Source organism: Orbicella faveolata, unplaced genomic scaffold (assembly GCF_042242905.1).
Source record: "Orbicella faveolata isolate gen_17 unplaced genomic scaffold, um_ofav_v1 contig_25, whole genome shotgun sequence".
NCBI lineage: Eukaryota > Metazoa > Cnidaria > Anthozoa > Scleractinia > Merulinidae > Orbicella > Orbicella faveolata.
The window spans coordinates 19,545,562-19,560,665 of record NW_028301553.1 but is presented as its reverse complement, the minus strand read 5'-3'; the positions used below and the strand labels follow the sequence as shown (position 1 = coordinate 19,560,665).

At 30.6% G+C, this 15,104-nt stretch overlaps 1 protein-coding gene across 1 annotated transcript in view; it reads left to right on the top strand.

Moving 5' to 3' along the window:
- Positions 1 to 15,104, top strand: part of LOC110066529 (eukaryotic translation initiation factor 4E type 2-like) — a 95,098-nt gene that overhangs the window by 59,295 nt on the left and 20,699 nt on the right. Inside the window, exon 8 of the mRNA XM_089294087.1 lies at positions 2,195 to 2,256. Within this exon, the coding sequence (XP_089150213.1) occupies positions 2,195 to 2,256 (62 nt within the window). The remainder of the gene's footprint in view (positions 1 to 2,194; positions 2,257 to 15,104) is intronic.

Here is a 15,104-nt window from a genome sequence, read left to right as displayed (position 1 = left end):
CCTAATGGGGAATGTTAAACTCTGCAGATCGAGGCGGTGATCGCGACAACTAATGTATCCTTTAACTACTACCTTGATTCACTCCAATTTCTTCGAAACCGAGCTTCTTGAGCAAAACATCTTGTTTCAGCTTACCTGTGTTGTGTGTAGCTTGCAAAGAGCCCCGGTGCAAAACAAGTCATGAAGACCCTCCCTCAAAACAAACTTTGCGACTATTTGTCAACGAATGAACACATGTGACCTCGAAGCTTTAAAAAAGGCACTGTCGAGAGTCAGAAAAATCAACGAATACCAAATATACTTACTGACAGTTGTTCGGTGAAGGACAAATTAACCTACAGATGACAGGGGACAGACAATCCTCATACAGACTCGAGCCCGCTGAGTTATCAGCAGTTTAATTAATTGTAATCTTTATTTTCTTCGTCTCATTCATGGCATGCTCACTTAGCACAGCAGGTAGTGGACAAGTCCGCATTGGAAAGTAACTGTGATCGACTCCAGGTGCATGTAGATTTTTTTTTTCCTTTCTTTTTTCAATGTTTTTAGCGATACAATAAATAAATGCTCTGTGTTTATATCATTTCGCTCGCCATATGTGCATTTACCATACCATAACGGTGTTTCAACAACTTCTATTTCTGTAAAATCCACATGAAGACCGCATCCAGTGAGAACTTGCTCTGCTCATCGATTTTGCGATTCTCGATGTTCTCGTTTTCGGTGGCCGAGTCTTCTTTAACTTATATCTTTAATTTAGACCTTTAAAACAGCTTATTTTAATTAAAGATGGACAGCAATTAAAAAGTAAGCCGCGAGCGTACCTAATTTGCATAATGTTAACAGCCCATCGAGCGCGCGACACATTTCCCCACAACTCACGATAACTCATGTTGCGCATGCGCAATTCACAAGTTAAAAATGAATACAAATATGCAATATATTAAAAGTTTAAAACCTAAAATTATGAGAGACGCAAATAGTTGAATTGAGAAGGAGGGAGTATGTGCAAAGGCAAAATTTTGGTGCCAATTAACCCCTGGCGTGTTGTTGATTTTTCTTCCGACATATTCCTAGCACATTTTTTTTGTCATTTAAAATTTAACTGGAAAAAAGAGCAAAACCACATGCTGAACAATTACATGCTCACAATTGATAATTTTTGAGTTTCTGGTCCAAGAAAAACAAATCCTTCTTTTTCTTTATGATTAGTTACTGCAAGCAGGAGTTCCACTTTTAGGCTTGGTTAAGTCTATATATTACTCTTACATCTACCACCTCTAGACAATAGTGGTGGCAAGCAGAATGGGATTCCATCCCCCAAAGCAACTTAAAATGACCATAGAGTGAGAACTTGATGCTTTTTTAGTCAAAGGTGCAAGTCAGTATTTAAAATTAACTGGCCTTAAATACCCTGAATTTCAGTCCTAGTCAATCACAAAACACCCCCTTTTTCAACATAAAAGGAGTGTGGATATATGGATAGATGGATAGATAGATAGATAGATAGATAGATAGATAGATAGATAGATAGATAGATAGATATACTTCTTGAACTTGAACAGAATAAATTTATAGAGCGCTCGACTCTGAGAGGAGCAGTGCACATAATAAACAATGGTAGCAAGACTTCAATTCATTGTTTTAGTGCGACAACGCTGTTTCGTATGGTCAAAGGATGACCACACTCATCAGGCAATATCAATTCGATGATATTGATATTGATATTGCCTGATGAGTGCGGTCATCCTATGACCATATGAAACAGCGTTGTTGCAATAAAACGATGAATTGAAGTCTTGCTACCATTGTTTATTATCTATATATATCTATCTATCTATATATGTATATATATAGTTAACATTTCTTAGTGAAACTGATAGAATTTTTGACAAAAAATGTGAACCCTGGATTACACTATTTGTCAACCTATTAAAAGTCCTTGCCAATATCTTTCAGCCTAGAAAGTCACCACAAAATTTCTGACCCCAAAGTGTCTGCAGAAAGCAATTTTCAAAGACAAACAGAGCTTTGCACCTTTCTTTAACTACAATTACTCCTGATTATTTCCCTTGGCCTAACATCATAAATCTCTGAAATGTTTTGAGTCTAAAACTCCATGCCACCTTGATGTATAAATAAGGTCATAATCAGTTTTCTAAAAATTGTAAACTGGGTGTATTTTAATTTTTAGGAGGATATCATCTCAATATGGAACAGAAATGCTGCTGACCAAGCAACAACAACAAGAATAAGGTGAGACTGAGTTGTCATCACCTTACCCACCTTGATATGGTAAACCTCAAAAATTGTTACTAATGAAATTGCTTTTAGCACCCATTTCAGCAACTTCTCCTGCATTGATGGGCATTCTTAGAAAAGGGTCTGAATTCAAGCTGTTCACATTTGCTCTAGATTTGTTAATGCTTTGTAGTATTAAAACTATTTAAATGTTGCTTTTGACTCCATGATGCTGAGTGAAGCTGCAAATTATTAGACTAGACTTTGAAGCATCATAGTGGTCAATGTAAATTAAAAGAATTCTTGTTCAAGCATGATTGACATCCCGAAATTGAGCATAATTCATGCAGTGCTGTTCCCTTGTATCAGGAAAAAAATATGACTCAAGGTTTTAATTTTTTCCTGCTTTCTGTATTGTGAACTGTATGCACTTCTGAGGATGTAGATTAGTCGTGCGGGTGATGAAAACGTGGAGCCACAGAAGTGCACAGTTTCTGTGCTGATGAAGTCATGAGTATAACATACCACTGTAGTGTGGTACAATTTACAGCACAGAAAATAGTTTTTAGTAAAAGTTCCTAAAACATAGAGCAGTAGAAAAGCATCGTTTTTAATGCAGAAGATCTTATGACCAAAATGTAGAGTAGAGCTGGCGAGTACATGATTTGTAATGCAGACCCAGAGACAATAGCTGGCTTAAAGTGCCTATGAAGTAAAAAATAATTGATGCTTATTTGAAAGGCTTTTCAAAGTAAAGAAGAATGGCATTTTCGTTTTTGGAATATCTTTTTTTCATTTTAGAGATATTTATGTTTTTGTAAGGAAAGTGATGACGTCATAGGTGGTTCCACTAAAAGAGCACAACGCTCAATCGAGAATAACTCTAGAAATATTAAAGCAGTGTTCTTTAAACTTGGGACCAGAAATGTACATCACAAAAGAAACATAATGACACCCATCGTGCCATTGCTATGACAACAGTTATGCTGCTAGTTCTGTTTTAATTAAGACTAAAATTCCCAGATTTTATCTTAAACAAGGATCATCCACTCCCACCAATCTAATGGGGGGAGTTAAGACAATATGGGAACCATGTGTGCTCCGAGCAAGACCCTCTGTCCCACTTTAAAAGGTTGCAAATGGGGACACTTGGTTTTTCACAGAAAGAGACTGGAGCCAAGAGTGTTTGCATGGCAACAACATAGTAGGAGTCATTCTGTTTCTTTTGTGATGTACATTTCTGGTGCCAAGTTTGAAGAACACTGCTTTAATATTTTTAGAGTTATTCTCAATTGAGTGTTGTGCTGTTTTAGTGGAACCATCTATGACATCATCACTTTCCTCATGTGCATAATAGAAAAACGTGAATATCTCTAACACGAGAAAAGATATTCCAAAAAGGAAAACGCCATTCTTCTTTACTTTGAAAAGCCTTTCAAATAAGCAGGAATTATTTTTTACTTCATAGGCACTTCAAGACATCTTGTCAATGTTCTACAATCCCAGACCAAAAAGTTGGGACACAAAGCAAGTTCTTCCCTCCCCCACTTACAATGTTGATAATCAGGAGATTTTTCCCCTGTTTGTTAAAAAAAATGTGACGTTTTCCAACATTGATTAGGGGATGGGGGATACGTGATCTAGCTCAACTATACCAACTACTTTTGTCCAGGATTGTCTGAAAGAGATATGCGAGAAATTTTCTAGGGATGGTAACGCCAACGATCGTCATGGCATCACAATATTTTAGAATTTTGATTTCGGGTCAATAAAGTACACTTTGCTTCTGTACATTGGACAGAACTTTCCTACGTTAATCTAGATTAAGGCTCGGTGCAGATATTCATGGAATATAACTCGTAACTGCCTGTAATAAAACGAAATTTGTGATCTGTCTCAAGCAAAATGGCATTCAAAGGAAGGTTAGAGCTTGTGTCTATTATTTAGGACATTTTCCAGGATTATTAATTTGCAAAGTAGAAGCTCTTAGTGTTGTTTCACAAAATAGTCTTCATTAAATAAATTGATTGAAGCTTATCCGTGTACAGTAATCAGATATATCACGATTACACGCGACACAACAACTTCCAGGTTCCATGCATTTAAATAACGCGCACGAATAGTGACAACGGTTAACCATTTGAAAGTCAGCATTTTTCAACCTAACCTTTACTGTTCTTCCCAATTGGCAGAAGGTACAAAAATTTCTCACTTCAAATCATTTGAAATGCAGGATGGAAGCAATTTGATGGCAAAATAGTCAAGTTTGACACTTGAAATATGGTTAACCATTTGCCGGAGACAATAAGTTAACTACATAACTATCCTTTCTACTTCAATTGAACAGTTAACCATATAAACCTTCTCGCAAAGCTCTGTTTTGCTAGTTCTTGATCCCAAACAATGTTACATAGGTTTTCATAATTCCTTTCAAGCGGAAAAAGGTATAATTTGAATGACATGAAGCAGTTTGGAACCAAAATGTTTTACCACCATGGTCAATCGTAAGGATTAATTGCGGCGGTTAACCCGGTGACACTTCTGAAGCTGAGAACACACCTCGCTTTATACACGTTCCAGTATTGAAAAGGAAAATGAAGAGAGACGTGCATAATTTAATCACGTTTAGGTAGCAGCAACGCTTTATTGCTATCCACTGATAAACTCCGTGAAACAGCTACAACAAGGCGAAAATATCCACTTGCTCGGTACCCACTGTTTCAACTGAATTTGCATCATTTCTGTTTCATGCAAATCAACCACCCCTCTAAAGACGTGGACCAGATTCTCTTTTTCAGTGCAGGATATAGAAACATCCTTTTCAAACACAATGTCTTGTGCATAGTTGGATTTTAAGGGCGAACAAGTGAGCAGTTTGCCCCTCGAGAAGCAATAGAGTTTCATGTCACGGACTTATCAATCGCCTACCGTTAGAAGGTCATTTAGAAAGATGACTTTACGTTCTTAAGTGCCTACACAGTTAAAACTTGTCGTTGCATGTTGTTTCTTTTTAGTAGCACCCGTTAGCTGTACCCGCGAGATGGCACAACTCCCCTTTTCTCCAACCTGTTTTACAGCGAGTTGTTTGACATCCTTTATCTTGTTTCAGACAATCCCAGACAAAAAAGTTGGGACATGAAGCAAGTTCTCCCCTCCCCCCACTTACAATGTTGATATTTTTCCCCTTTTTGTTGAAAAAAATGTGACGTTTTCCAACATTGATTAGGGGGGATGGGAGATATGTGATCTAGCTTAACTGTCCCAACTCCTTTTGTCCAAGATTGTAGATGGTAGCCAAAACCCAACTTTATACTGCATAGAATATAGGCATCCATGGCAACGACTCTGAACTAGCTGAACAGTTGGAAATAATATTATTTGTAATGTAAGAAAGTAGACAGAGTAGAGCTGGCAATGCTATAGAACACAATTGCCGTACACCTAAAGGACCTGAAGAAATCTACGAAAATGTCTGCGCCATAAATGACATAAATCAAAAGCCCTCTGGGCTGCCTTGTGTCATTAGTACTGGCTTGTTGAATCGATAAAATTGATGATTGATAAAAATCAATTGAAATTATTAAAATTGGATCGGAAATTTATGAAGGGATACTCTGTGAGTATTGATTTTTAAATTATTTTTATTGATTTTATTGAAGTTATTAACATCAGCGCAAAAAGGCTCCAGTTATTGAAGGGCAGTGAAACATTCGAAATTGAACAGATTTACTGAGGTTGGGTTCCTTTAGGATTATCCAGATCAGGATCAGTTTTCTGAAATCACTAGGGTCATAATGCCTCTGAAGAAGCAGTTTTATAGTCGTGGATACGCAAAGCGTATAAACGATTTCAAAATTTCAGTAAAAAAGCGATCTTGTTAAACATATATATCTTATTAGACGTTTTGGTGTGTAATATCGCTGTATATTTTTACGAGCTGTGCTGTATGGGTGAGTCAAAATACAAACAAGTAAAAATATACAGCGATACTACACACCAAAACATCTAATAAGAGATTTATTATCCAACTGCTGTAGTCAATAAATTTATTAATGAAAGAAGGAGAGTGTGACAGTTTTGCATGCATGTGCCGACCTGTACAGCAGACAGGTTTTCTTCTGTACAAATAACTGTACAATGTCGCTGTATATCTGTATTGTTATTTGGACAGTATTTGCTGCAGTTGGATAATAATTAACAATTATTCCATGAGAACACATTGGATATGAGATGGTAAATAGCCAACGAGGCCCGTAGGGCCCAGTTGGCTGTGACCAATCTCATATCCAACAAGTGCAAATGGAATGATTGTTTTATTAAATTTCATTATTAAATTCTGTATGCTTGCATACTTGAAAATTATTGTTTCATTTTATTGGATTCTGTTTTAATTTTACAAAACAAACAGAAGTTGATGAGACAAAAACAACAACAGGTAGAAAATTTGAAAGCCAAGCAAGCAATTCTGCTGAACTAAAATTACAATCAAGTAGAATTCAAGAAATGTCTACCAAATGGTGGAGATACGACCTTGGTCAGAAAGTTTGAAAAGTGTTCAAGTTTGAGTCATCTAGAAGTGTAATAATTGTGCACTTGCACAAATACTACAGAAAACTTTGATTGCCATGTGACACAGACGTTGTGCTAAAATTATTCTCGGCAAGAACTATTTCACCGTTCTCGTGTTGCGAATGCCTTAGTATTTCAAGCTGCATGAGTGTAGCTGATTGCTGGCAAGTTTCAGAATCATGGACAGAGACTATCTTAGTTTTGGACTCATCTTCAGAATCTCTGAGGCTACCTTGATGGCTTTTGTGGCTGGTTAAGAACTGGGCCAACCTTGGTTCAGTTCAAAATACTCAATTTCTTGAGGAGTTCTTCGCAACAATAGAATTGTTGGCATTCGCTGGCGTTGATTCTCTCGTCCTAAAAAACTGACAAAGGTAAAACTAGGTCATGCTCTGTAGCTGTGTAGGAATTCTTGCTCTCGGCCAGTCCGAGCTCACCACTGTGGAACAGTTTCTTCATCTGCTCATTGCAAATTGGTTTCTTATGGACTATGCTGGCAATGTTGCCTGTCTTCCTGAGGTGTTTTACAAAATAATGATCTAATACTTTGTTTGCTTTAGTAAAAGCAGGGTCAGAGATAATGGAAAACAATTTGTTTTGTAGCAAGAGCAAAGGAAATGATCCATGGCGGCTCTACTGGATTTCATTGATGAACTTTTGTAATATGTGCCATCTTTCTTGTCACAGACATGTAACTAAACACTTCAGGCAAACATTCATTCTTCTTTTGACATTTCTTCAATAATTTTTGAAAATTTGGTGCCACCAGGACTATAGCTGTAGCAAGACATACTGTAACATTAAGGTAAAATCTTCAATGAATGCGAAAGATCTGAACAGTAATATTGGAAATTTTGCAACTTTTAAGGGAAACTTAATGGATACCATCATATGTACCGTTAAATAATCTCATGCCGAACATTGTGGCTTTTTTTGTTGCTACTGGGACGGCATTGTCCATAATTTATTGTATTTCTTGTGTAGATAGCTCACCGAATTTGCTCTTTTCATCCATTTGTTTGTCTACAAAACTTGGCTTCCTGCGAAAAATGTTATGCTGAGTGACATTTGCCGCATTCAGTTCAATCAGAAAGCTAGAATTGCATTATCTGAGGTTAAGAATGTAATAATTAAATTCATATATGAGTATAAAATATTAATACAAGAGAAGTACACAATTTTATAGCTATGACAGCTAATAACACATGATAACATTATATACATATTATACAGTCAAACCTGTATATAATGGCCCTGTACATAGCGGTCACCCTGTGTATGACGGTCACTGAACAACTTCCCAAAAATCGTCCCTTATATTTATTGTTAAGTTGACCTGCAAATAGTGGTCACCTGTATATAACAGACGGGGTCACCCTTTAGACTTCCTGAATCCACAATTTCATTATCTTTTACCTGTATATAACGATCACAAAATAGCGGCCGCCAAGGCAGGGGTCTCGCAAAAATACAAATATTAGTACTAGATACAATTACTTATACATGAACATGAAGAACTTTCTTTCACACTGAGTAAAGTTAATTAACTCTATATTTTATAATTAAGAACTCCTTTGGTGGTGGGCAGATTTTAGAACAGAATTTTCAGCAAAACTTCTAATATATGAGTGTATTATATGGAACAATATAAACATTTAAGATAGATTATAAAACCATCTACTATCCACATTATGTAGAAACTGGGTTTTTAATCTGCAAACATATGCTATTAAAAAAGAAAAGAAAAGAAAAGGTTTGAAACCGTCAAATTTCTTAGTTTGGACCGGAATTTGCCAGGCTATTCCTCCCGATCTAAAACGTTTAGAGTTTAATGAGAATGGATTGAACTCCTTAGAATTTCAGTGTGGGAAAAACGTTTTAATCCATTAACAAGTAGAAGTAAACATTTTTATGAATCGCTTATTTTGAGAAAAGCTAGAGTCTCAAGAGGTTTCATTAAGTGGAAAGAGAAATTTTGCCTGGATGACACAGCTGTTTCCAAAGCTTTTCTTAATGTGAGATCCATCTTGTCTGAAACCTTTGTAAGGAGCTTTCAGTTTAAAATTTTGAACGATATTACTTTTACTTTGTATTGTTTTGTTTCTGTAATGTAAAGCTATTTGTTTGTGGTCATCTGTTTTGCCTATATGCATGTCTCATGTTACATACCTATCTCATTTTGGTATAAGGCCCAATTCAAACTCATCACTTTTGTGGTTGTCCAGAATTACTGAATGACTATTGATGTTTTCCCGAAACGACAGCCCAATTTGTCAAGGCTATTAAGACGGAAGATAAGCCCTAAATGATAGTCAACTCAAGGGATTTTTTTTTTTCAAATTTTGTGTAAATCTTAAAACTTTTTATCATTCCTATGGTAACTATTCGGTCCTGAGCATTAAACAAAGAAAATGTGAAACAAGTCCACAGTCAGTATTGAAACTTTGCATTACAATAATGTTAAGTTTTCTTTCAAACGGTTATTCTTAGGCTCAACTAGACACAAAAATTTCGAACCCTGAAATACAGGTTAAGTGGTGGGATAGCATGTTTCAATAATTGTCTTTTTTAAATATTTGATTCATACTAAGAATGAGCTGTAGTGTAAATGGGCCTTGAATATGAGCATGATGATCACTGCTTTATTGGTTGGAAATTTCTCAGCAAAATTATTATTTGACAGGATTTTCATTTAAAAGAGAAGTGACCAGTTTAGAACTTTGGTATGGTATGGCTGCCTGGTCTCAACTTTTAAGATAATATTATAACATTTTTTTAGCTACTGAGAGATGTTTAATTTCAGTGCACTGATAATTGAGTGCATGTAGTGTGATACAATAGAAAGCAGCCATTCCTTGTGACAAACCACTCTACCCTCATCATTTAGGAAAATGTCTTCTGTGCATAATATATCATGGACCACCTGTTTGGGATCATAACCTGCATATCCTAGCTAGAGTGCTTTCTAAGTTTGATCATCAAATTGAGCTTTCTTTTTCTCACATATTTTTGAACTAACTTGCTATGATAGTGGAATTTGGTGTAAATATGTAAAAAGAATATTAATTGTTGCAAAAATTAAAATAATTTGTAACAATTAGACGCAAGGCCTGGGTTCTCAATTGATTAATGGCATACTTCACTTCTGATGAACTGTTTTATAGGTATTTTTGCAGAGTATTCCCAATAATATCCGAGAGCCAGTTTCACCCCATTGACCAGTAATGAAAGAGTTCACAGACAATTTTTTGGAAGTACAGTAAGGTACTGCACTATAATCACAGGCAATGATACATATATTATATATGTTGACACAGTGCACAAAAAGTCCGATAAATTCAGATTAAATAAACTATATCTCTTCAGTTCACTATAAAAGTAAAAGTAATTGGGCTCCACCTCACGGGCTATTGACCTGTAGCCCTTGCAGGCTACAGGTCTAATTGTTAAGTAGTTAACGCTAACCCAGGATTAAAAGTTAACGGAAGTATAAATTTTTCTTGTGTAAAAATGTTTTTCACAGCTTATGTTTTGTGTAGTTTGAGGTTGTTCAAACTTAAAAGGGCAAAACAAAAATAAAAAACCTCACCGCAAAGTTACAAATCTCTAATGTTGTTATTGTTATTGTTATGTTAATGTTATTGTTATGTTATTGCAATGTTATTGTTATGTTATTGTTAATGTTATTGTTAATGTTATTGTTATGTTATTGTTATGTTATTGTTATGTGATTGCAATGTTATTGTTATGTTATTGTTAATGTTATTGTTATGTTATTGTTAATGTTATTGTTAATGTTATTGTTAATGTTATTGTTATGTTATTGCAATGTTATTGTTATGTTATTGTTAATGTTATTGTTAATGTTATTGTTATGTTATTGTTAATATTATTGTTATGTTATTGTTAATGTTATTGTTAATGTAATTGTTATGTTATTGTTAATGTTATTGTTATGTTATTGTTAATATTATTGTTATGTTATTGTTATGTTATTGTTAATGTTATTGTTATGTTATTGTTATTATTGTTATGTTATTGTTATGTTATTGTTAATGTTATTGTTATGTTATTGTTATTGTTAATGTTATTGTTATGTCATTGTTAATATTGTTGTTATGTTATTGTTAATGTTATTGTTATGTTATTGTTAATATTATTGTTATGTTATTGCAATGTTATTGTTATGTTATTGTTATGTTATTGTTATGTTATTGTTAATGTTATTGTTATGTTATTGTTAATGTTATTGTTATGTTATTGTTAATATTATTGTTATGTTATTGTTATGTTATTGTTAATGTTATTGTTATGTTATTGTTATGTTATTGTTAATGTTATTGTTATGTTATTGTTAATATTATTGTTATGTTATTGTTATGTTATTGTTAATATTATTGTTATGTTATTGTTAATATTATTGTTATGTTATTGTTATGTTATTGTTAATGTTATTGTTATGTTATTGTTAATGTTATTGTTATGTTATTGTTATGTTATTGTTAATGTTATTGTTATGTTATTGTTAATGTTATTGTTATGTTATTGTTATGTTATTGTTAATATTATTGTTATGTTATTGTTATGTTATTGTTAATGTTATTGTTATGTTATTGTTAATGTTATTGTTATGTTATTGTTAATATTATTGTTATGTTACTGTTATGTTATTGTTAATGTTATTGTTATGTTATTGTTATGTTATTGTTATGTTATTGTTAATATTATTGTTATGTTATTGCAATGTTATTGTTATGTTATTGTTATGTTATTGTTATGTTATTGCAATGTTATTTTTTTGTTATTGTTATTGTTATGTTATTGTTAATGTTATGTTCTTGTTGTTATGTTATTGTTATGTTATTGTTATGTTATTGTTATGTTATTGTTGTTATTGTTAATATTATTGTTATGTTATTGTTATGTTATTGCAATGTTGTTGTTATGTTATTGTTAATGTTGTTGTTATGTTATTGTTATGTTATTGCAATGTCATTGTTTTGTTATTGTTAATGTTATTGTTAATATCATTGTTATTGTTATGTTATTGTTATGTTATTGTTAATATTATTGTTATGTTATTGCAATGTTATTGTTATGTTATTGTTATGTTATTGCAATGTTATTTTTTTGTTATTGTTATTGTTATGTTATTGTTAATGTTATGTTCTTGTTGTTATGTTATTGTTATGTTATTGTTGTTATTGTTAATATTATTGTTATGTTATTGTTATGTTATTGCAATGTTGTTATGTTATTGTTAATGTTGTTGTTATGTTATTCTTATGTTATTGTTATGTTATTGTTATGTTATTGTTATGTTATTGTTATGTTATTGTTAATGTTATTGTTATGTTATTGTTAATGTTATTGTTATGTTATTGTTAATATTATTGTTATGTTATTGCAATGTTATTGTTATGTTATTGTTATGTTATTGCAATGTTATTTTTTTGTTATTGTTATTGTTATGTTATTGTTAATGTTATGTTCTTGTTGTTATGTTATTGTTATGTTATTGTTGTTATTGTTAATATTATTGTTATGTTATTGTTATGTTATTGCAATGTTGTTATGTTATTGTTAATGTTGTTGTTATGTTATTCTTATGTTATTGTTATGTTATTGTTATGTTATTGTTATGTTATTGTTATGTTATTGTTAATGTTATTGTTATGTTATTGTTAATGTTATTGTTATGTTATTGTTAATATTATTGTTATGTTACTGTTATGTTATTGTTAATGTTATTGTTATGTTATTGTTATGTTATTGTTATGTTATTGTTAATATTATTGTTATGTTATTGCAATGTTATTGTTATGTTATTGTTATGTTATTGTTATGTTATTGCAATGTTATTTTTTTGTTATTGTTATTGTTATGTTATTGTAAATGTTATGTTCTTGTTGTTATGTTATTGTTATGTTATTGTTATGTTATTGTTATGTTATTGTTGTTATTGTTAATATTATTGTTATGTTATTGTTATGTTATTGCAATGTTGTTGTTATGTTATTGTTAATGTTGTTGTTATGTTATTGTTATGTTATTGCAATGTCATTGTTTTGTTATTGTTAATGTTATTGTTAATATCATTGTTATTGTTATGTTATTGTTATGTTATTGTTAATATTATTGTTATGTTATTGCAATGTTATTGTTATGTTATTGTTATGTTATTGCAATGTTATTTTTTTGTTATTGTTATTGTTATGTTATTGTTAATGTTATGTTCTTGTTGTTATGTTATTGTTATGTTATTGTTATGTTATTGTTATGTTATTGTTGTTATTGTTAATATTATTGTTATGTTATTGTTATGTTATTGCAATGTTGTTATGTTATTGTTAATGTTGTTGTTATGTTATTGTTATGTTATTGTTATGTTATTGTTATGTTATTGTTATGTTATTGTTAATGTTATTGTTATGTTATTGTTAATGTTATTGTTATGTTATTGTTAATATTATTGTTGTTACTGTTATGTTATTGTTAATGTTATTGTTATGTTATTGTTATGTTATGTTATTGTTAATATTATTGTTATGTTATTGCAATGTTATTGTTATGTTATTGTTATGTTATTGTTATGTTATTGCAATGTTATTTTTTTGTTATTGTTATTGTTATGTTATTGTTAATGTTATGTTCTTCTTGTTATGTTATTGTTATGTTATTGTTATGTTATTGTTGTTATTGTTAATATTATTGTTATGTTATTGTTATGTTATTGCAATGTTGTTGTTATGTTATTGTTAATGTTGTTGTTATGTTATTGTTATGTTATTGCAATGTCATTGTTTTGTTATTGTTAATGTTATTGTTAATATCATTGTTATTGTTATGTTATTGTTATGTTATTGTTAATATTGTTATGTTATTGCAATGTTATTGTTATGTTATTGTTATGTTATTGCAATGTTATTTTTTTGTTATTGTTATTGTTATGTTATTGTTAATGTTATGTTCTTGTTGTTATGTTATTGTTATGTTATTGTTATGTTATTGTTGTTATTGTTAATATTATTGTTATGTTATTGTTATGTTATTGCAATGTTGTTATGTTATTGTTAATGTTGTTGTTATGTTATTGTTATGTTATTGTTATGTTATTGTTATGTTATTGTTATGTTATTGTTATGTTATTGTTAATGTTATTGTTATGTTATTGTTAATGTTATGTTATTGTTAATATTATTGTTATGTTACTGTTATGTTATTGTTAATGTTATTGTTATGTTATTGTTATGTTATTGTTAATATTATTGTTATGTTATTGCAATGTTATTGTTATGTTATCGTTATGTTATTGTTATGTTATTGCAATGTTATTTTTTTGTTATTGTTATTGTTATGTTATTGTTAATGTTATGTTCTTGTTGTTATGTTATTGTTATGTTATTGTTATGTTATTGTTATGTTATTGTTGTTATTGTTAATATTATTGTTATGTTATTGTTATGTTATTGCAATGTTGTTGTTATGTTATTGTTAATGTTGTTGTTATGTTATTGTTATGTTATTGCAATGTCATTGTTTTGTTATTGTTAATGTTATTGTTAATATCATTGTTATTGTTATGTTATTGTTATGTTATTGTTAATATTATTGTTATGTTATTGTTAATGTTATTGTTGTTATTGTTAATATTATTGTTATGTTATTGTTATGTTATTGTTAATATTATTGTTATGTTATTGTTAATATTATTGTTATGTTATTGTTATGTTATTGTTAATGTTATTGTTATGTTATTGTTATGTTATTGTTGTTATTGCAATGTTGTTATGTTATTGTTAATGTTGTTGTTATGTTATTGTTATGTTATTGTTATGTTATTGTTATGTTATTGTTATGTTATTGTTAATGTTATTGTTATGTTATTGTTAATGTTATTGTTATGTTATTGTTAATATTATTGTTGTTACTGTTATGTTATTGTTAATGTTATTGTTATGTTATTGTTATGTTATTGTTATGTTATTGTTAATATTATTGTTATGTTATTGCAATGTTATTGTTATGTTATTGTTATGTTATTGTTATGTTATTGCAATGTTATTTTTTTGTTATTGTTATTGTTATGTTATTGTTAATGTTATGTTCTTGTTGTTATGTTATTGTTATGTTATTGTTATGTTATTGTTATGTTATTGTTGTTATTGTTAATATTATTGTTATGTTATTGTTATGTTATTGCAATGTTGTTGTTATGTTATTGTTAATGTTGTTGTTATGTTATTGTTATGTTATTGCAATGTCATTGTTTTGTTATTGTTAATGTTATTGTT